The 21,023-nt window shown below is 41.5% G+C and overlaps 3 protein-coding genes across 5 annotated transcripts; all 3 read right to left on the reverse strand.

Annotated features, from left to right (window-relative positions):
- Positions 1-423: 423 nt before the first annotated feature.
- LOC122982894 (uncharacterized oxidoreductase At1g06690, chloroplastic-like) lies at positions 424-6,729 on the reverse strand. The gene is made up of 8 exons (XM_044352512.1): positions 6,243-6,729; positions 5,919-6,077; positions 5,008-5,108; positions 3,147-3,233; positions 2,495-2,642; positions 2,210-2,289; positions 2,015-2,108; positions 424-1,458 (listed from the first exon to the last, which is right to left on the reverse strand). Exons 2-8 carry the CDS (start codon positions 6,028-6,030, stop codon positions 1,049-1,051), a joined length of 1,032 nt encoding a protein of 343 aa, XP_044208447.1. The 5' UTR covers positions 6,031-6,077; positions 6,243-6,729; the 3' UTR covers positions 424-1,048.
- Positions 6,730-7,063: 334 nt separating this feature from the next.
- Positions 7,064-10,707, reverse strand: nsun5 (NOP2/Sun RNA methyltransferase 5). Its single transcript, XM_044352510.1, has 4 exons — positions 9,530-10,707; positions 8,574-8,781; positions 8,254-8,418; positions 7,064-7,475 (listed from the first exon to the last, which is right to left on the reverse strand). Exons 1-4 carry the CDS (start codon positions 10,452-10,454, stop codon positions 7,283-7,285), a joined length of 1,491 nt encoding a protein of 496 aa, XP_044208445.1. The 5' UTR covers positions 10,455-10,707; the 3' UTR covers positions 7,064-7,282.
- Positions 10,708-11,560: 853 nt separating this feature from the next.
- On the reverse strand, positions 11,561-20,360 carry mybl2a (v-myb avian myeloblastosis viral oncogene homolog-like 2a). Of its 3 annotated transcripts, none has more exons than XM_044352506.1 (13): positions 20,083-20,360; positions 19,797-19,856; positions 17,774-17,876; positions 17,456-17,527; positions 17,098-17,190; positions 16,747-16,967; positions 16,483-16,603; positions 16,079-16,132; positions 15,729-15,973; positions 14,510-15,212; positions 14,118-14,360; positions 13,600-13,800; positions 11,561-13,307 (listed from the first exon to the last, which is right to left on the reverse strand). In XM_044352506.1, exons 1-13 carry the CDS (start codon positions 20,091-20,093, stop codon positions 12,702-12,704), a joined length of 2,733 nt encoding a protein of 910 aa, XP_044208441.1. In that variant the 5' UTR covers positions 20,094-20,360; the 3' UTR covers positions 11,561-12,701. The 3 variants fall into 3 exon arrangements, with proteins under 3 accessions (XP_044208441.1, XP_044208442.1, XP_044208440.1); XM_044352507.1 differs by lacking the exon at positions 20,083-20,360 and adding an exon at positions 20,003-20,043; XM_044352505.1 differs by lacking the exons at positions 19,797-19,856; positions 20,083-20,360 and adding an exon at positions 19,543-19,697.
- Between the last annotated feature and the right edge of the window lie 663 nt (positions 20,361-21,023).

Raw genomic sequence — 21,023 nt, forward strand, 5'->3', positions numbered from 1 at the left:
TAACATTTCCGTGTGTGTGTGTGTGTGCGTGTGCGTTTTCTCGTCATGTGTAGGGCGAGACAGTGCTACAGGGTTCCCCATTTCCTTCCACATCATTGAGCCCCTGCCCCCTCAGTATTGTACATACTGTACACGCCAACACGTCTACCTCATGGCCATTTTCTCAGACACAAAGGAATATTGATGAACATTGTCTCATGATATAATTTAACGGGTCAGTTCACCCAGGTCACAAGAATATCTGTGTATATTATGATATACATCTCCACATCATCAACATCTCTTTCCAGGAAAAATGTCTCGTTGTCCAGGATGATAAAAAGACCTTCCTGAACGCTCTGCATGGCTAGATACCACATTTTATTTATGATTTAGGTGAAATGATCCTATAATAAATGAACTCTAGGGAAACAGCAAAAAATGACTTTTTTTAGAGGTTTTATTGTTCTCCTTTCACTCCTTTAGAGTGGTTTTCTCATTTACTTAGTAAAAAAAAAAAAAAAAAAGTGATTCAACTTAAATATTAAATTCAAGTAAAAAGTAGACACCATCTCATTATGTTCTTTCATTAGATTATGATATAAATTCTTATTACGGCTTAAAATGACAACTTTGACGCTGAACTATCACTAAATTCTGACTTAAAGACATGCTGGATACCTTAATGTAAACACTGATTATTCCTCTCTGTGAAAATGTATTCAGGCATGAATGAGAAACTTCTCTCCCTCATCGAAAAAAGCCTGTTCAACTGCATCAGGCATTCAGGTGGAAGTATAACTACATCTTGTATGAGGCGCATAATCTTACTTATAACACTTATAAATGCAAAAAGATCATTTTAGGCTGAATGCTCTTTATAATCTATGACAGAGGAGCAGCTACAGTCTCTTTGTGCAGAAACTGAGATTGGAGACTGATCTTCATCAGAAGTTCCATTTATATTATTTTTCACTGTTGGACTGTGCTGTGTGAGATGTTTCCTCCCTCGCTTTACTCCTCCCTCCTTCTGTCACATCCAGTCAGTCAGTCCACCCCCTCTCCCCTTTTAGCTCCTGTACTCATCCCCGCAGTCCCCAATGAGCGCCATGAGGTCCCTGGAGCGGCGTGTCACTGCTTCAATGGCGGCGAGATCTTCCGCTGCCAGCTTCAGGTCAGGGCTACAGCTACGTAGACTGTCTCTGATGTGACGCCCCGCCCCTGCTACGCCTAGCCGACAGCCCACGATGACCCCGCCCACTGCAGGGCGGTCCAGCACGTAACGCGTTGCCACGCTGGCCACCGAGCAGTCAAGTCTCTTGGCAACGGTCTCCAAGGTGACAAGGAGGTCCTGGAAAAGTCTCCAGCCGCCCCAAGTGTCAATCATGTTCTTGTACTTAGAGAGGGAGGCGGTGTAAAGCTCCGCCCTGGTGTTCGGCTCTGCCTTTCCCAGATAACGCTCAGAGAGCAGACCTCCAGCTGAGAGAGGAGAGAAGGAGTTAAATGAGTTGGAGAGGATGGAAAGAGGGCAGGAGAGGAAATATGGGATGGAGTAAAAGGAGAAGTGGGAGGAGGAGGAGGAGGTGGCAGGGGTAAAAGGATGGAGGAAGAGAATAGATGAGATGGAGGAGGACAGCGAGGACAAAGAAGGTGAAGTAAGAGAAGGTTAAGAGAGAAAACGAGGAAAAGGAGGGGAGAAGTGATGGAGGGGAAAAAAAGGGCAGAGATGACCGTTGAGGTTAGCAGGAGGACGGGATGCAGAGACGGAGGGAGGGAAAGGTTGATATACAAGGGAGATGATGGAGTAAAGATGAGAGGGGGAGGGCGGACGAGAGAGGATGTGTCGTCGTGTCGTCATGCTGACTCCATCTTACAAAGCCCACCATTTTACATCTTTACATCACGATGGTAAATGTGCTGCTTACATCATAAATCATGAAGCCCTCCTCTTTGTAAAACGCTTTACCGGAGTGATGTTCATGTGTAAGTAACGCACATTATATAATTATAATTCATATAATGCGTTGTGTCTCACCCAGAGTGCCGTAAGTGAGGAGCTGGATGTTGTTTTCCAGACAGAACTGCTCCATCTTCGCTGCAGGTCGCTGGTCAATCAGAGAGTACTGAACCTGAAACACAGACACATTAAATATGTTGTTAATACACAAAAAAAAGAGACGGAGACAGAAATGAGTGTGATGGAGGAGTGTTGAGTAGAGGGAAGTGTTACCTGGTTGCTGGAGATGCGGATGCCTCTGCTGGTGATCTCCTCCAGTCTCTGTGTGTCAAAGTTAGTGAGGGAGAGCTCACCTGACAACAGAAGACAACAGTTGGTACCTTGAATCCCAGAATGAAAGTAAAGATCCTGGATCACAGGAAACCATCAAGATAAACACGTCTGCTTTCCTGTTTTGACACTTGAGATATACTGTATGATCACATAAATATGTGTCTTTGCGTATGTGGACTGATACCTTCTACAGTGTATGTAGGATGTGTATTATAGTGTACATACGTATGAGTCCGTCCTGCTGCAGGTCGGACAGGTGCCCCAGTGCGTCCAGGTATCTCTTGTCTCTGTAGTCCCACCAGTGGAACTGAACACAGTCCAGACTGTCCACCTGCATACGGGTCATAGAGCGCTGCAGCGCTTTCTCCACCACCTGCACAGACAGACACTTCAGCCCCTGTCTCAACTTTCAACAGTGAAACTGACTGTACTGACTTTAAAAACAAAAAAGAAACTGCATTTAATGAGCAGAGTTTCATTCAACATGAGGGTCCAGACTCAAGCAAGTCTCTTGCTGTGTACATCAGCTCAAAAATAAACTGCCTGACGGTGCGTTTAGCTGTGACTCAGAAAACCCAAATTATTTAACATAAAAGAAGTTGCTTAATCTGTACAAGAGTACTGTAATACTGTACTGCAATACTGCAATTACAACATATTGATACTGAGTTTGCAGAATATTCATATTGCAGTGTGAAGGATTAAGTTGGTCTGATCTCCAAGAGCTCAAATTTCCAGAGATGAAATCTCCCTCAGGTAGACCGGTGCTCTTTATATAGAAAGGCACTGCTCTCTAGAGGTTAGCACTGTCCTCACTGTTAGACACACTGCAGACTGAGTGTGAATGTCCCTCCAAACCCGTTTGTCAGCTGCTCACCTTGCGGTCCATTGGTCCTGGTCTTGGCACATATTTAGTCAGACTCTGCAAAGCTGGGATGGCGTTCCCAGATGATCTGGACTTCGGCTACAGATCAGACAAAGAGTCATAAACATAACAAACCATTTGAATGGGCTTGTTTCTGTACAATATTATCTATTATTACCACATTCAGTATCTTGCAAATGATCAAATGTTGCACCACAGTTTGTAACGGTTTTGTACTGCAGCCAAAAATACTGTGATGCAAATTATTTAACAGGATGCAGGAGTTCAGAGGTATCTGTTGATTCATTTACTGTAACCGTGACAAAGAGTCAAGAAAGCAAATGTAATGAGATAAATAGTAAGAAGAAGAGAAAAGATGGGTTGGTGAGAGAAGAGCTCTCTGATTCTCTGCACATTATTCCAGGTGAACGGCCGACACTGCAGTCAATACCATTAGACTGTCACAACACATCAGCCACAAAAACTCTGATCTGAGCCACACTGGGACCCCTGTGTGTGTGTGTGTGTGTGTGTGTGTGTGTGTGTGTGTTAGTGGACTGTGAGAGCATTTCTTAATGTGTGTGTTGAGTGTCTGCAGCTCTGTGGAGAACACAGTAACATCTCTGCCACTAACAGCTGGATGGAGAATCAATAACCAGGCAGGACTGAGCTTACAGTAATATACAGTGTGAATGACAACTGTATCCATCACAGTTACCTCAATAAAACTGTATTAAATAATACAGCATGTCCTGACTATGATCAGTTTACTTTACTTTGAGATACAAAGGTTTTATTAAAGAAAATGTGAGACTAATTGAATTTAGGACAGGTTTATATGCAGCTTGTTGGACCTTTTCACCTCAATATTATTCCCCAAAGTAATCCTGGGAGTCCTGTCACAGCAAACTGCAAACCAAATAAATAGTTTTTAGGGATTTTATTTTCATATTTATATCACATAATATAGATGTTTTATTTTGTATTTGTCAGGAAACAGAATGAGAAACTCCTTCAGTCGCCTGTTTTTTTCTTGAGTCTCTCTTGTTCACTGTCTCCGTTTCGTCCTTTCTGTCTATGTCACACACACACACACACACACACACACACACACACACACACACACACACACACACACACACACACACACACACACACACACAGGCCCCCATGGAGCACCAACTTCAGTCTACTACAGTACATCAGCTCCCTCTTGTGTTTTATGTGTTTGAATCAGTCAAAAACATCAGGCAGGATGTGGAATTAATGCAACTTAACTGTGTTACTGTGATTCATTTCTTCTTGATTAAACGTGTCCTGTACTAATATTTATTACTGAGAATAATGTTGCACTTTTCAGACCAAGAATTTTGTTACTTGACAACACAAGCTAGTAGGACAATTAGACAATTAGAAATATCTGTCTAATCAACATTGTATGTGCATTTTTCTGTTCATCTACTTTATTTTAAAATGATTCTTAAAATCACAGACAACTATTTCTTAAAAGGGGGAAAAACTTGTAATAAAAATTGTAATATTGAAGTTATGTAGATTTCACCAAACGACAAGGTCGGATTAGTTTGAATTTCCTCACAAACAAAATGAAAAACATGATTCAAAGTTGTTGTGTTTTTTTTTTTTTGTTTGTTTGTTTGTTTTGTAAAATTCTTATCATAGCCAGACTATCAGGGTGATAATGTGGCTATGACAGATTCAACCACTTCATTAAGTCTCTTATAATAATAAAATACATTGAGATGGAAACTCACCAAACAGCAGGTCAGACTGTGTGATCAAATTAAATGCTTATTTGATCGCAGTTGCTCACACGTTTCTACCTTAAAACGTGTGTGTGTGTGTGTGTGTGTACCTGGCTGTTGAACTGTCCAAATATTTCCTCGGCAGGCCCATAAATGTCTGCCATGTCAAATGTGGTCAGACCAGCGTCTACATAGGCCTGCATGTCCTCAACTGGAGAGAGAAGAGAGGAAACAGCGTCGTTCAGCTGTGTAACAGGTACTTAAAGAGAGTATAAACAGTGACAGTCACAGCTGATCTGCTAAAGTCTTTTTGCACAGTCAAGATGTTGCACCACTAACATATGCAGATGATCTGTAGTATCTGAGTTAATCTACCTCTAACACATTTTAAATACTTTCCTGATATTGTTCAAACATTTTCATTTGCATGCAGCTTTACTATACAATCCTTGCAAAGTGAGATTAACACATATTATTAGGTTTGTCTCCTTTGAGTAAAAAGAAAAACTATTGACTCTTGAAACAGGGCTCCTACCATGGCCCTGGTGTAACTTTCAAACAACATCCAAATCCAAATTGTAGTGCTTCATACAGTAAACTAGACCTGTAATCATAACACTTTCAGTCCTCATATTTAGGATTCATAATCAGTATACAAACATAGTTTATGACACACTATAGTGTAGTTATAAGCAGATCTGTCCAAATAAGGACAGTTTCAAGTATTCATTGACTTCTCCTAACAACACATATTCTATATCCTTACATCAGAGTTTTACTAGATTGTCATTCATCGTTTATACACCAGCCTCCACAAACGGCCCACAGGAGGAGTTACAGCTGCTGACAAATACATTAATAAACACTTCTATCTTTCAACAAGTAAATTATAGTGTACATCTAATTAAAAAACTAAACAAGACAATGTTTCTATTCAAAGCTATCCGTAATATCCACAGATATACACCTAACAGTTACATGTTTTTAAATATCCATGAACCCCGGGCGGGTTAATGTTCACCTGCTCTGGTTTTATCCACCGGGCCGTGAGCCCCGGACACCTGCCACATCCCGTTCAGGACTCGGCAGATCTCCAGACCTCCGGACAGCTTCACTTTGGGCACCGGGAACATGTTGCTTGCAGGGCCGGAGGAGAAGCTGCTTGAAGCGGGCTGCAGCTCTAACAAGAGTTATATAGTTGCTCATTACTTACTTGCATGTTAGATAAGAAAGCAATATAAATAAATACATAGTTGAAGGAGAAGCTAGTATTCATATTGTTTTTCCTTTGTTTTAACAATTGTCATAAACATTAAAATAGACTAAATCAATAAAAGTGACTTACTTTGTGTTTCCTTAAAGTCGTGCTGGAAGAGACGCTGTTATGAAAACATTATTCAACAGTTACAAAAGAGATTGCGTAAGTGCGTCACAGGAGCCACGAGGGTTTCAACCAATAGCGGAGTCTGTTTGACCGGAAATTAGCCGTTTCTTCTTCAGCAGGCGGCTGCCGGTGGCTGGTCTGTCGGTACTTTATCTTCTTTTAACAGAAAGTATTGTGTTTCGTGTTGACAAGAAAGACGTTAACAGTGAATTGATAATGAACAGCCTGACACTCCAGGCGAAATGTTTCATCCACGTATGTAAATGAAGGAAAATGAAGCTTTGATTTTCTGTTTTAAGAAGAGACCTTGTGAACAATCATCAGTACTTTGAGACTAATGAAAAGAAAAATATAAAACATGCAAAGTCTCTCCTCAAAGATGATTATTATTAACTGAAAATATCTGATGACTTCTAGACCAACTATGGAAGAGGGCACACTTATTATTATTTAGTTTAAAAAATAAATGTTTCTATTATTATTTACATTATGATATTTTATATAATTTAAGGCATCTTTTTTATCTAATGTGCCTCGTATGTTATTTGGTGTTTATTGTTGTTTTGGTCTCTATGCCTTGATGTTTGTAAATTAATCCTTTTTAATTAAAAAACTGTCTTGAAAAAATGGTTGTCTGCTGGTTTTCTGCCCCCTGCTGGGTAAAAGCTGTTACTGCACCTTAAAAAAAACTCTTGAAATGTAAATAAAGAAAACCAGAGAATATTTTAAGAGAATGAGAATATTTAACAACAATGACACACAGAGAGCTGATAAAACACTGATTGTACATTAAAACAATCTTTACTTCTCAGTTACATCCTCCACATATATCTCCACAGGATTATTTCACACATAGACATAGAACTGAGCCCTCGTTAGTGTTATTAATAACACTTAGGCTTCCTACTACCATGAGTCAAAATGTCTGCTGTGAAAAGCCAGCCATTGTAGAGCGTTCCCTCCAGACAACATGCTGTAGCAGTCTCATTTTACATTTCTTATCACTCCGCTGTTGCTGCCGCCTTCTTCTTCTTCTTTTTCCTCTTCCTCCTCTTCTTCTTCCCTGGTGTACTGTCAGTCTGCCCTGCAGCAGGTGTCGGTTTGTCCTCCGTCTCTGAAGCTTCAGACTCTTCTGAAGACGCTGCAGGTCTCTTCTCACTGGCAGGTGGACTGCGTGGCGTCACCTGTGAGTCACTATGACAGAGCAAACGGCAACAGTCAACCTGCTCATCTGATTTCAGGATTAATTGTTTTTCTGTATTACGAGCTTCTTTTAAAGGGGCACTCCACCGATATTACATATGCAGGCTGGATCACTTGTCAGAGGGAAAACTGAACAGCTTGTGAGAACAGTCTGAGGCTGTAATATCTACTGTGGCTCTGAGGGGAGATTTCTGAAGTTATTTCAGCTTCAGTTTGAGTGTTAAACTTACAACAGAAAGCCTGTGTTACAAACTGGGAGGGTGGATATTTATCAAGCAGGGAGGGTATCAAGATGCATTATGGGAAGTGCAGGACTAAAAGTTGAAAGTCTCGGCCTCTGCTGGTTCAATTTTCATCATTCTTTTTTAAAATCTGTTTCTCACAAGCCCCCAAACTTTATGGAAGTGCACCCAAACTGTCACTGCTGAGCTGCCAGATTCATTTTTACATCATGTGCACTAATTACACATTATTTACTAACTGTGGTGCCTCCATTTATTAAGACAGATAATGACTGAAGCTCAATATACAATAGAAATAGAAATCCATCAAAAACAAATAACTAAATAAATAAACTAAATGAATAAAAAAACAAAAATAAATAACATTCACTATACAAATTAAAGGCACTAAACAACATTATATTATACAGATGTGACATATTTGAATGTAAATTAAATAACTGTTTTGATGTCCTTTGAAAATACTAATTCAGAGCAAACAGGACTTTTTATTTAGATTAACTTCACGTGACACCTCCTGTATTTACCTTATCTGGACGGCTGGTTCCTGCTGCAGTTTCCCAGCTTCAGCATATTTCTCCAGCAGAGCCACAAAGAAGCCGTGTGTGCGGGTCTTGGAGGTGCTGGCACGCAGACACTGAGTCAGCGGCTCCAGGCCTCGTTCAGGCCACTGAGGCAGCAGAGGAACCAGTCTGAAGGAAGAAAAAACCATTAAAGTAATAGTGCCACCAATAATGTGATGTCCAACAGAAATACGAGCACACTGGGAAAGCAAATGCTCTAATATTTGCAGGTATAAAAATATGAAAAGGTTTATTTTCATCTAGTGAGAGCGGACTGTTGCTACCTGAAGCCGGGGTTCTGCTGCAGACAGGCGGTTATGACCTCCTCGTTCTCCTTGCTGTGGATGGAGCAGGTGGAGTAGATCAGGCGCTTCAGGCAAGGGAACCTGAGGCCGTGATTCAGGCAACGAAGCTGGAAGGAGGCTAAGGAGGCCAAACGAGCCTGATCCTTCTCCTGGTCAGCAGAGGTGTTGTCCCGCAGACACACCATACCTGAAACCCACACAGATAACAGAAATTACAATTACAGCACACAGTTGCTGGTTATGATCCAGGTATCACCCGTCCAAAGTCTCCCATTTTTGACCCCGACCTCCACAGGTCTCCTTTGAGAGGTTTAGGACATTAAAATTTCTTTTAAGCATACAGCGATGACACAAGGAGGGGTGCTGTTGATGCACAAAAAGTGCTTATCTTAACCACATAATAGCTCGAGATAGGTAGTGGTCATATCAGAATCAGATTTATTCACCAAGTAGCAAGTAAAAGGAATTTACTGTGGTCCAGATGTCAACAGAAAAAACAATAAACATGAACCCAAACATAGCAGTGTAAGAAAGGGACAGTAATTTACATTTCTGTGTAGTGGATATAAAGTTGTTTGAGACTTCTTGTCAAGGAACCTGTTTTAATAAATATCCAAAAAAAAAAACCTCTGTGTGCCAAAAAAACAGAATAACACAGTATTCATAGCAGAAGTATGAATACCAATGTAGATCTATATGTAGAGTTAACAGTTAATCGATACTCATTTACACAGTGCAGGACAGACAGTATGAGTTAGAATGAGAAATGGAGGTGAAGTTTATATGTTTACAGAGTTTTACTGTCCTGACAAACATGTGCAACATGTGACTATGAATCTATAGTCACATGTTGCACAGATTCACAGGTCCAGGCGTACCTGTAAAGACAATCTGGACAACATTAAACATGTTTACAGGGACACTGGTTACTCTACCTGATCCGCTGCAGGAGGGATCCAGCAGGATATACTCAACATCTTTATACTGCGTGCTGTCAGGATCCACCTTCAGGAAGTCCTGGTTGGCCAGCTGCTGACAGGTGACCCCTGCTCTGAGCAGGAGGGTCGACATGGTGCTGAGTCGCTTGGCATCCAGATCGAAGGCAAACAGCTTGCCTTTGTTCTTCATTTTGGCTGCCAGGTGGCTGGTTTTGTTGCCGGGGGCGGCGCAGGCATCGATGACATGGCAACCAGGTGAGGGGTTGAGGAGATGGGCGGGGAGGCAGCTGGCTTTGTCCTGCAGAATGATATGGCCGGCTTTGTACAGGAAGTGGTCATGGAAGTCTGTTCTAGGAGAGAAGACCAGCACCTCGGGCAGGTGTAGGTCCTTCACAAAGTCTCTCCCCTCCAGGGTCAAGTCATCCAGCCTGGAGGCCTGTCCCAGGTAGGTGAAGCCATCCCTCTTCAGGTAGTCCACAGCATCCTCCACGGTGGTCTGCAAGGTGTTCACACGCACATACCTGGGCAGCTGGTCCCCGGGGTTCTGCCTGACGCCGGCCTGGAGCAGGTCCTCGTTCCTGCTCACCTTCTGCTTTACCTTCATGCGAGCAAGCACCGCCTGCATCCTGGAGCGATGCTTCATCATGACAGCCTTCCAGGCGCCGCCGCACTTCAGCCCCTGCCCCATCAGCAGGTCGTAGACCAGCACCTTGGCCAGGTGCATCTTCAGCTTGGTCTGTTTGAGCAGCTTGGTGGTCTCGATGATCTCCTGTAGGATGGCGGAAAACTTCTGCGTCTCACAGACCAAAGCGAAAAGCTGCTTGATGTTCCCAAATTTACTGTCGTAAACCAGAGTCTTCAGGGCGCCCTGCTTCCTCTCGGCTTTCTCCAGGATCTCAGCGGCTTTCATGTACAGAGCCATAGCGACTGTTTTTACCAAACTACCTCGCTAGTTTCTTTTCCTATTTTACTTTTGTTTTAGGTTTTATTCTTGTCAGCTATCCTGACACATTCCTCGTCTTGCTGTGGAAGTCTCCTCTTCTCTCTTGAGCGCTGAACATGTAACAAGAAGCGGGTTAATTTTCCTCTTCTGGGTTTTTCACAAGCAGCAACATGATTACTTTCCTAACACGCGCATGGTAGAGCGAGAGGAGAGGGTCGTGACACCGGAAGTACAAGCTGACACAGTTTTCGTCTGACGTAGGAGGTCTGTCCAGCCAATCAGTGGCGAGAACTAAAAGATGATAATAATAATAATGATGATGAAGTTAATTTGAGCTGTACTTTTGATTCGCAGAGTAAATAACATTCACAGAAACATTAGTGGATGTAAAAACATTCCCTAAAAGACATCTTAGATTTTTAGACTTTTTACTTTAAAAGGAGCAGTGACCAACATACAATTACTGACGGACAGAGAATTAAAGGAAAAATCTGATTAAATGAGTGGAGAAACATAACAAATGCAGATGCTTCCATACAGATGCACTGCATGATACAATTGAACAGTTAACATCCAGTCAGCCTCTGTGGCATTTATTCTGATTTTGTATCGAGATGGCAAGAGGAAAAGATCTAATAACTTTGAAAGAGGGTTGATTATTGGGGTCCAGATGACAGGAGCTTCAGTCACAAAGACTGTTGCAACTTGCTGGTGTTTCAGCAGTGACTAAAGTGACATCTGCATTTAGATTTATGAGAAAGACATCAGTAAATAATGTCGGAAATTGTGGTCGACAGCACACATTTGATGACTGTGATGCTCGTGTATTAGTGTGATATGTAATGAAAAACAGGAGGAACACTCTCTCTATCCTATGATGAAACATTTCTATCCTGATGGGAGTGGTCTCTTCCAGGATGCCCCCCTCCAAAGAGCACGAGGGGTCACTGAATGGTTCGATGAGTATGAAAATGGTATCAGTTCCCAGTTGATTACAGTATTAGTTTATTCTAACACAGACATTTCTGTTAGAAAACGCAGCATCAGACATGAACATATGAAAATAGTAGAGAAAGAGAAAAAACTGTAGAGAAAACATGTTTATTCTTAAATATACAAGTACAATCTCTGTATATTTCCATGTGGAGACACAAGAGGTTAAACCATTAGAAGCACTGAGTCCTTTTCAAGTGAAGCAGCTGAAATCTGTTTTCTGAAAAAGAAGAGACTAAACTGTTTAAATAAACCCTGTTGCTGCAATATGAACAATCATCACTGCAATGAAATCAGTTAGCTGTCATTCAATGTGAACTTAAGTTTGTTTACAAGCTTTCCTTTCTGTTGATGTCAAATTAACATGTAGAATAACATTTCCCATCAACTTCAACGGACATAACAATCAATTTAAGAGCAAAAACTATTTATAAATCATCAATGCTCTTGAAAAAAAAAAAGACATTCATTGTGGTACATTTAAGGCATCACGGACCAATAAAAATATAAACAAACTGTAAAAGATTTATAAAATAAACACTGCTTTTACAAAAAGCTGAAAGTGTTCAATTTACTGCCAAGTGACCCAGTTCATCTGCATGTGTTCAGCATCAAAACAAATAAATTACAATGTGTGAAAACAAAAATCATGAGTATCTACACACTGCAATTTACCTGCAAAAATAGACCTCCAGTAACTATCTTCTCTCTGTAGTTTATATTGATGACTCATTGACTGTAGCATCTTTTAGTAGCAGGTCTGCTCTGTTGTCCTCCCGAGGGTCTTTTTTTTAATACAACCAACCAGATTAAGCTGCAAAGTCAGAAACATTCAAATTCTACATGTAGACTTTGACCATAGTAACTTTTTCTCCTCTGTGAGAAAGTATTAGCAGCACAGGGTCTTCAGAGGAACTCAGCTTCAAAGAAAAGCATCATCTTGACACCTGGGGTTACATTTTACAGGCTGAATTACACTCAAATATAACAAGTCTTTGTTATATCTATTGTAACGTTTTGGGAATGTAGTCCAGCCTTTCACTCTGAACTCTTACAGTTGTCTGATTCCACTCATCACTGACAAGTGACAGCAGCTCTATGATAACATGTTTTGCATATACTTCCCTCATTCTAAATACATTTTAATATACTTTGTGCAGAGTTTCTGTTTAATGCAAAGTGTGAAGAGGCAAATGTGGAGGATTGAATAACAAGACACTAATGACACTTGACCTACCGCTGTTTAGTGACCCCACTAGGTTTTTTAACGGTCTTTGTCTTTAAAGAGTTTTTGTATAGAAGCAGTCTCTCTGTGGTGTGAGGTGGCAGGCGGTTCCTCTTGGCTCTTACAATACAAGCTGCCATCGGACAGAGTCGGTCGAAGCCCCCCGAGGTGGCCGGAACCGCCAGCAGCTTCTTGGCGATGCCCCGGAGTTGGGGGAACCGAACAGCAGATTTCCAGTACAACAAACTGTTGTTGCTTTCCCACAGCGGTTCAGACAGGTAAACATCAAGCTCTGACATCTTCAAGGTCTTCGCGGGTGGTTGGAGGAAGTTGAAGATAGACTTGCGCTTGAGGTCGTTCCCGTTGATTCCGTCGCAGTTGTTGTCGTCTGAGCTGCCACCAGACGCCTCTATCAGTGTGTTGGCTTGGCTTTCCTCTTCGCCGTCCTGCTCCTTTTTCACCTCCTTGCTTATCTGGTTTTCATCTGCCTCCACAGAGGGAGAGGCTGAGGCCTCCATGGTGCCCAATGAAGCTTCCACCATGGTGCGAGCCTGATTCTTTGATGGAGGCGTTAGGAAACCTGTCTGGTCCTCTGATTTGGAATCAGAGAACGGCTGGAAAAAAAGGTTCAGGTGAGGATGAGAGGTCTCAGTGTATGACGTATGATATGTAGTTATTTCTCTGATGTATTTAATATAAATATAGAGCTCTACAGAAAGCACAACAATACTGCAAAATACAAGACAACAAATCTGTTTGTTGTTCAAACCTACCAATTAATACTGGTGTTACAGCTGCAATATGAAATGATATAAAATAGGTGTAAGTTGCCATCTTGCAATTTTGCAGCCCACCATCAGCTTTGTGGAGGCAAAATGACAAAGCATGATAAATCAGCCACAGTACCTTCAGTTTGATCCTGGGGTCAAGCACAGCAGCTAGTATCAGGTCTTTCTGGTGAATCAGGGACTGGAAGTGAGTGTGGAGGCCTGTGCGAAGGCCCTTGCTGAAGTGGGTGTAGTTGGTGACACAGCTCTCTAAAGTCTTATCCAGGCCAATGAGCGAGGGTATGATGAATGAGGTGGTCACACCGTTTCCTTGCAGGACCTGGGTTGGAAGAGGCAAAAAGGAAATGTTCTCACATCATCTTCTGACAATAATATCCAAACTAAATATCCAGTATTTCCATACATGTATACAATAGTCTCTAAAGGGTCCATGAAGAAAGAAAGTCTTGAAATCCTGGAAACAAGGCTCAATGTACAAATGACACATTATGAAATTAGTGCTGCAACATAACTGGATTCATCATCCTGTTTTGGTTTGCTTTTTCATTGGTAATTAATAATGGTAATTACAGACAAATTTGGAAATTCTTGACTATGATCTCTGCATAATCCTATAATTATCAGTTTTATCTTTACCTGCAAGGCCTCCTGAAAGGGTTCAAGGAGACCCAGGATGTCAATCACTTGCTCCCTCTTGACCATGACCAGAGGCGGGGTGCTGGCTGTGTCGTTAGCCTCTATGCGAGCCTGGGCCAGGAGAGTCATGATGGCGCTCCAGGTGGATTCCTGCACCATACGACGCAAAGACACCATCATGGAGTTCCAGCGACAGTTACTGGAGGACGGGCACAGGGACACGCTGCACTCCTTCAACAAAACCTGAACAATAAAATGATACAAAATGGTCAAATGTCAGCAATTCATAAACAGCAGCAGGGATTATCACACCTTAGTGCTGCGGATTCATCTTTGGATGTAAAATCAATTTAATTTATACTATACTGCTGATATGAACAGAAAGCGTCTACCTCGCTCCAGTAGGCGCTGCTCCTAAAGAAAGCCACCACATTGTGGGCTTGTGAGAGCAGGTTCTCCACTACCCTGGAGTTCTTCAGTGCCTCTTTGATCACCAGCTGCAGTGTTTTGGCTATACAGGTGGTCCTGGTCCCGATTTGCAGTTCTGAAAAGGGGGACTCTGTTTCAGCCATCTGGTCTGACAGAAATGACACTATCTCATCTCCGTCTGGTTCTCCCCTGTTAGATGAGCACATGATCTTGTAGTTACAGAACAGGTTGTTCGCAGCGAGGGCTTCTTTGGCCTGGTTAGCGAGGACACAGCCAATGCTGCGAGGGAAGATGCCGTAGCTCAGCAGCACACCTTCAAGCTCTCTGGCCACTGCTGTACTGAGGTTTTTGTGGCTGAGGTGACGGAAAGCCACAATGGGACGGCGGATCTGCCAGGATTCACTGACAAAGTGGAGCTGCACAATGACGATGGGCTCCTCGACTGGATGAGATTGATCACCGGCCCAGAGGTCAAGGGTGACATGAATGGCGCTCTCACCATCTTTAGTTGTTGCGAGGCATGCTTTGAGGTCACGGATGAGTTGAGGCTTGATGGTTCTCTCCACCTCATCATAAAGCTGCAGGCCGATGGCACGCTGGGACAGCTTGTTGTATTCAGGGCTGATGGTACTCATGAATGACCTGAAGCCTGCTCCTTCAACAAAACTGTGTGGGACAAAGAGAAGATACATCGGTGTCACTCGTGCTGATTAACAGGGCTCAGCAGAGACCAGAAACATCTCTAAATGTACAGTAGGAGCATTTATTCACTGACAAATAGCCTGAACTGCACACACATTGCACTGCTACAGCACAGCTATACTGCTAACTTCATACTTTCTGCTTGCAGCCTCACCATCACACACCCGCTCTCTTTCTCTCAACCGCACGCTCGCTATGCATGCACCGGGAGAAATCCTGTGCACCAGACCCCTCCCACACCACCCACAATCAGATCGCAAATCAGCACAAGCCTAGTGTGATCTAGACTGGTGATTGGCTGTCTATGTCAACAAGTGGTATGTAGTGCAGTGACTCAAAAAATACACAAAAGTAGCTGCTTCAAATATAACATCATCTGGGGAAGGGAGACTCATGAGAGGATTTCTTCAATTTGAGGATTAACAAACTTTGGTATTTTGATAATTTTACACTGTAATAGCTATAAGAACTACAAGTCACCTGAGTGGCATCATGTCCTCAGCGATCATCCTCAGTGCTGCATCGGCAAACCTTTTCTGGTCCACTGGTGCGCCTGCTGTGCCTGAGCTGGAGCTGGGACTGGAACTTGAACTTGGGGGTAAGGAGGGACTGCGGGAGGAGACCTCCCCCTTTGGCGCCAAAGCCTTCGGAGGCGGGACGGCCGTCTTCTGCTTGACTTTCTGATGCTCCTTCTGCTTCTTCTCCTTCTCAGGGCTGAGCTGCATCTAAGCAAAGAGAAGAGTGAAACAAGCTTGTCAGCTGGGAACATTTAAAACCACCTCTAATACAAACTGATGATAATAGTTTTGTTTTAGTTATAGCAAGCTTACCACTACAGGAATAACTGGTTCAGTGTCTAATACAACATCACACTTGAAATCCACCTGTAACAAAACATATAATGTGAATCCAAAATAGTGTCAGTGCTGCAAAATATTAAAAAGTTTTATTTTTCTTTCATACTTTATTTCATCAGCAGCCCACAAAATGATTAGTATGTTGTAGCGTGTTATACTATATCAATATTGATTTCATAATATGAGGCAGGGAGCATTATAGCATTAAACTGTAACCAACAAACATTTTATCTGTTATGTCTCTACAATATCAAAAACCTAATCTATTGTCCATTTTTTAAATTTTTTTGTGGGAAATCACTCAGAAAAAAATCTGTAAAAATGGTGGAAATCAGTACAAACTGAAAACAATGTGCTGAAGTCAGTAAGCTCTGTACCTCTCCTTCCACAAACTGTTGAATATCAAGGGAAATGCTGTCAGTGTCGTCTTTGAACAAGCCTAACTCTGCTTTACGTTTGATAGTGGAGTTCCAGTGGTTCTTCACACTATTGTCCGTCCTGCAAGAGGAATAATAAAAAAAAAAAAAAACATACACTGAATTCTCTGTGTGATCACTGGTTAAAAAGGATGTGAAGTCCGTCCCCTTCTGTTAAGAATAAGCAAATAATGCATCAGCCTCAATCACCGCTAACCAACCCACCTCCCAGGAAGCAGCTTGGCAATCTCAGTCCACCGGTTTCCCAGAATGGAGTGAGCTTTGTAAATGATGAGATCTTCTTCGTTGGTCCAGGAGCTTTTTTTGATCAGTGGGTCGAGGTGGTTGTGCCAACGCTCACGACACTGTTTCCCGAGCCGCCCCTTCAGTTGCCTGGAAATCAAAGTCCAGTGTCTGGTGCCAAACTTGCCCACCAGCTCTGTTATCTGTCCAGAGGAAATACATATAAGCACAACAGATACAACGTGAGACAGGATAATATTAAGCAAAAAAAACAAACAAAAAACAAACAGTTGCAGTCAAGTATGTATCAGATTTCCTGAGTAATTTTGCCACCTTTTCATCTTCCTCTTTGGACCAGAATCCCTTGACTAATTCAGGATCCAAGTGCTTCTTCCAGCGCTGCATACACTGGATTTCTGTCCGTCCCTGTTATAGCAACAGAAAAATCTTTAACTCCATTTCTTAAAATGCAATGACAGGTTGTTGCATCATCCAAAATTAAAATAAGTCAGCATAGAGAGATTGGTTAGCAATTAGAAATTTTATTTTATTTTTAACAACACAGCGATATGCAAGTCCTATTTTCTTTTGTTTCACTGAACTGTTTTGATTTTTAATTTCCAATCATACTTTATTTACCATACTTGACATTTTTTAGGATTTCTATAATATTATTCAGATGAAGACTTACTGGTAAAAAACTGGCAATAGTTTTCCAATCTTTTTTCCCAAAGTTGTTGATCAGGATTTTGAGATTTTCGTCCTGCACACAAGAGGAAATCAGTTCAGACACAGTTGAATATAAAGTGAGCTTTAAAGTCAGCTTTCAGGTTTTGAATGAATGTATACTTTGTAACATTAAATTACATACAGAATTACATTTTAGTCATCGATACTACAGTAAAAAACCTCATTAAATGATGGTGAGCTGCTCAAGACAATATCATCAGATGAGTGTGTAAAACGTAGACATCACAGTGTTGTCACTGACAGTCTTCTTTTCACTCACCTCTTCCTGAGTCCATTTTACTTGACCCTTGGTACCATCCTTTTTATCTGTTGAGTCTGAGTCCGTGTCAATGCACAGATTACTGTCAGCCTCTTCTTCCATGCTGCAAACACACACTGACAGTGAGAATACTCGCCACAGAGAGATTAGACATCTCAGCATGCACAGTGGATACTGATATGAACACATGATATGATTGATACAGCATTTATGATGGCGCTATTGAGTTTTTGTCATTTTTAATAATGTGTATAATGTAAATAATATAAAAACATGTCTGAACCTCACTGTTAGTTATCCCCTGAAACAAACAATCTTTGGATTGAGTATGTTTAAATGATCCATTTAAAGTGACTCCAAGACTGAAATGCTACTTGAATGTCACTGCTGTTTCAATGGAAGATACTAAGTTGTATATCACTGCTGACCAGGGTGGACCCATTAAAAGTTGCTCTCTACAGTAATGCCACTGCTAACAGTCTCAGTAACCTGTGAGTTAGCATCAACTCCTACGGTGAAGGCAAATATACACATAATAGACTTAGAGGGAAGTACGCAAGTATTGGCAGATATATCTATTGTCTGAAATGCAAATTCCAAATGATCTTTATTCTTATTATCATTATTGATTCTTATAGGTCTCCGACTCAAACATTACACCTTTAAGATGTTGCCATATTCCACAATGTTGAAAATCATGTACAATGCACAGCTTAACAATGTCAACAATGGTTTGAAGTTAAAATGCTTTGCCTCATTTAAAAATAGCTGTAGGCACTAGCCTTTATTAGATAGACACCAAAAGCAATGTCTGGTGAAAGTACTTGTATGTCACTTGGTATTAACCCACTGGCCAAGAAAGAAGACCTGTAGTTGGTCGAAACGTTGCAAATACAATTAAAGGGAGCTTTGATTTAGTGTGTGGGTACTCTTTGAATCACAGTTCAATTGATTTTTGTATCTAGCACCTATCCCACTGATGTTTTGTGGATGTGCACACACTCTGACATATTCCAATCTTTAATAAAAGCAGCGAAAATGGGTTTACTAAATGCTGCTACCAGAGTGGCAGCATTAGTAACCGTAACAGCTGTAAAATATATTATATAACATGCTTTCCCCACATTACTACAAACACAACTACAGCAGTCTAAACAGTCACAACTAGTCTGTTTGACAATGTTTACTGCATGAGGGCTGAAAGAAACCCTGTGAATGGTTTTCACTGGAAATGTATTATTTTCAATTATCAGACCACTATTCACTGCTAAAATTAAGTTTTTAAAACCAGCATTAATCTGCTACTCTTTACCAATTAGACAACAGTTGACACTTTCTCTGCAATGTGCTCAAACAGATTTGTTAGTAACTGCTGAAGCGCGTGGAGAACAAAGTTGGACATTTTAAGTTTTGTAAACTGTAAAACAGCCAAGTCGACTGACTGTAGATGTTACATAAGTACTGCAAACAAAATATAACTAAATTGTCACAAAGCTAACTTATCAGTTTGCTTGTGCACAAAGTCTGTATTTCACTTTACCATTGGGCAACCTATTCAACAAGCATGCATGCTGTGCTGCTCCACAGCAGTGAGCTAACTGCCAACAGAAAGGCTGATAGTAGCTAACAGTAGCTAGCAGCTGAAACCAGCTACCTCGACATAAATATGAAGCGTCACGCTGCATGTCTAAACAGTACACAGCGCAGCTCTCAAGGTAAAATTATTGTAAATAATTATCCAAAATTGAGTGAGAAGATACATCACTTACATTCCAACTTTGTTGTGTAACTTCAGGTTAGCTATCTCTGCTAGTGCACACTTGAGAAGACGTTGTGTTTGTGACTGAGCTACTTCAGAAAGTAGAGCGCCTCCTGCGGCGCATGTCGCAAATACAACAAGCCTACCCATGTTTCGCCCCCTTTTTATAGATAAATAATAGGTGTTATTAGACATAATTTCGATGTGACTGTTGTGGAGAAAGTCAGCCTAAATGATAATAGTGGAAAACACAGAAATGCCTACCTAAACTTCAGCTTGTGCAACTGCTTCTGGAATACAGCCGGGTCCAGCTCTCCCAGCTCTCTACCAAGACACAACAGAGCAACGGCTATTTAACGGACATCAACCGTCTCTCACACTCTCACACAACAGAGATATACAAACGGCTGATTTACAGCTGCAACGATGGTCACATGTAAATTGTAATTGTAGCTGCGAGACATTTCCACCTTGAGCATAGCACAAACACACTTTTCCCCCAAACGGCAACTTCTTTAATATCCAGGAACGGTTTGTCTCCCACACTTACCCGCGCGACATCCTCCTGTGTCCAGTGTGTGTGAGGCGCAGCTCCCAACTGTTAGCTCCAATAGTTAAACACTAACTAAAATACACGCTATTTTCAGGAATAAATGAGAGCTTGAGTAACATGCCCTGAATTAAGTTTGTGTTAATTGTTGAAATGCATGAACAACGGGGGAGTTCGTGTCGCTGTATCAGCAGAAATGTGGCAAGAAAATTGCCCGGGTCTGAAAATTTGAGGTATGTTCAAGAGAACAACGGCTGCACCACTGCTACACAAACCCCGGAAACAAGCCGTGTGTGTTACGGTTCTAACGGACTCTAACGGCTGCTGTTACACATACGTTGACTGGTTACACTGCGATCACGGTTTTTAGCTCTAATATTAACATGAATAAATTTGTGTCAAAAACCATCTCGGGCTATCAAACATCTGTGGACGTTGTATTGACTCTTGTGTAAGAACAACATATTTTAACTAAAGTAACCTCTTCAGGAAATCATCGATGGGTCCAGGCTACATGTTGCTCAGCAACGCACTATTCACACTCATGTAACTGAGTTTTAATGAAGGTCCTCAGGTTTCCATAGGTATCATTCATACCATGCTGACAGACTCACAGCAAAATATGTATAAACTCATGCATCAGATGTCCATTCAAAGTGGGGATGAAGCTATAAAAGGTGTAATTTTGAAATAAGATGAGAGATTCTGCATCATACCACATTACAAAACTTTATGGCACAACATTAACAACATTTTATGAATTAATACTGGACACATACTGTGTGGGTTTGTGTGTGTACACCCTCATCCCTGCTCTCTTCAACACTGTTGCTAAGCAACTGTTTGTGACGTTGAGTTACCACAGTTACTTAAACTAAAAGTGTTTCCAACAATAGGCTGTGTAGAGTTTATATTTTTCACTTTGGCTCTTTCCATGTCAG

This window comes from Thunnus albacares, chromosome 5, assembly GCF_914725855.1.
Source record: "Thunnus albacares chromosome 5, fThuAlb1.1, whole genome shotgun sequence".
Classification (NCBI taxonomy): Eukaryota; Metazoa; Chordata; class Actinopteri; order Scombriformes; family Scombridae; genus Thunnus; species Thunnus albacares.

Bases quoted from the DNA above. Each gene is read 5' to 3' on its own strand.
- nsun5 (XM_044352510.1), bottom strand. From the start codon at position 10,454: ATGGCTCTGTACATGAAAGCCGCTGAGATCCTGGAGAAAGCCGAGAGG. The intron at 8,782-9,529 runs GTAGAGTAACCA...TGTGGGTTTCAG, and splicing joins TCCCTCCTGCAGCGGATCAG to GTATGGTGTGTCTGCGGGAC. The intron at 7,476-8,253 runs GTAAATACAGGA...GCTCTGTCATAG, and splicing joins GAACCAGCCGTCCAGATAAG to TGACTCACAGGTGACGCCAC.
- LOC122982894 (XM_044352512.1), bottom strand. From the start codon at position 6,030: ATGTTCCCGGTGCCCAAAGTGAAGCTGTCCGGAGGTCTGGAGATCTGC. The intron at 5,109-5,918 runs GTGAACATTAAC...TTCTCTCTCCAG, and splicing joins GGTGGATAAAACCAGAGCAG to TTGAGGACATGCAGGCCTAT. The intron at 2,643-3,146 runs GTGAGCAGCTGA...CTGTCTGTGCAG, and splicing joins CAGGACCAATGGACCGCAAG to GTGGTGGAGAAAGCGCTGCA.
- mybl2a (XM_044352505.1), bottom strand. From the start codon at position 19,682: ATGGGTAGGCTTGTTGTATTTGCGACATGCGCCGCAGGAGGCGCTCTA. The intron at 15,974-16,078 runs GTAAGCTTGCTA...CTCTTTGCTTAG, and splicing joins AACCAGTTATTCCTGTAGTG to ATGCAGCTCAGCCCTGAGAA. The intron at 13,308-13,599 runs GTACTGTGGCTG...CTTTTTTTCCAG, and splicing joins ACCCCAGGATCAAACTGAAG to CCGTTCTCTGATTCCAAATC.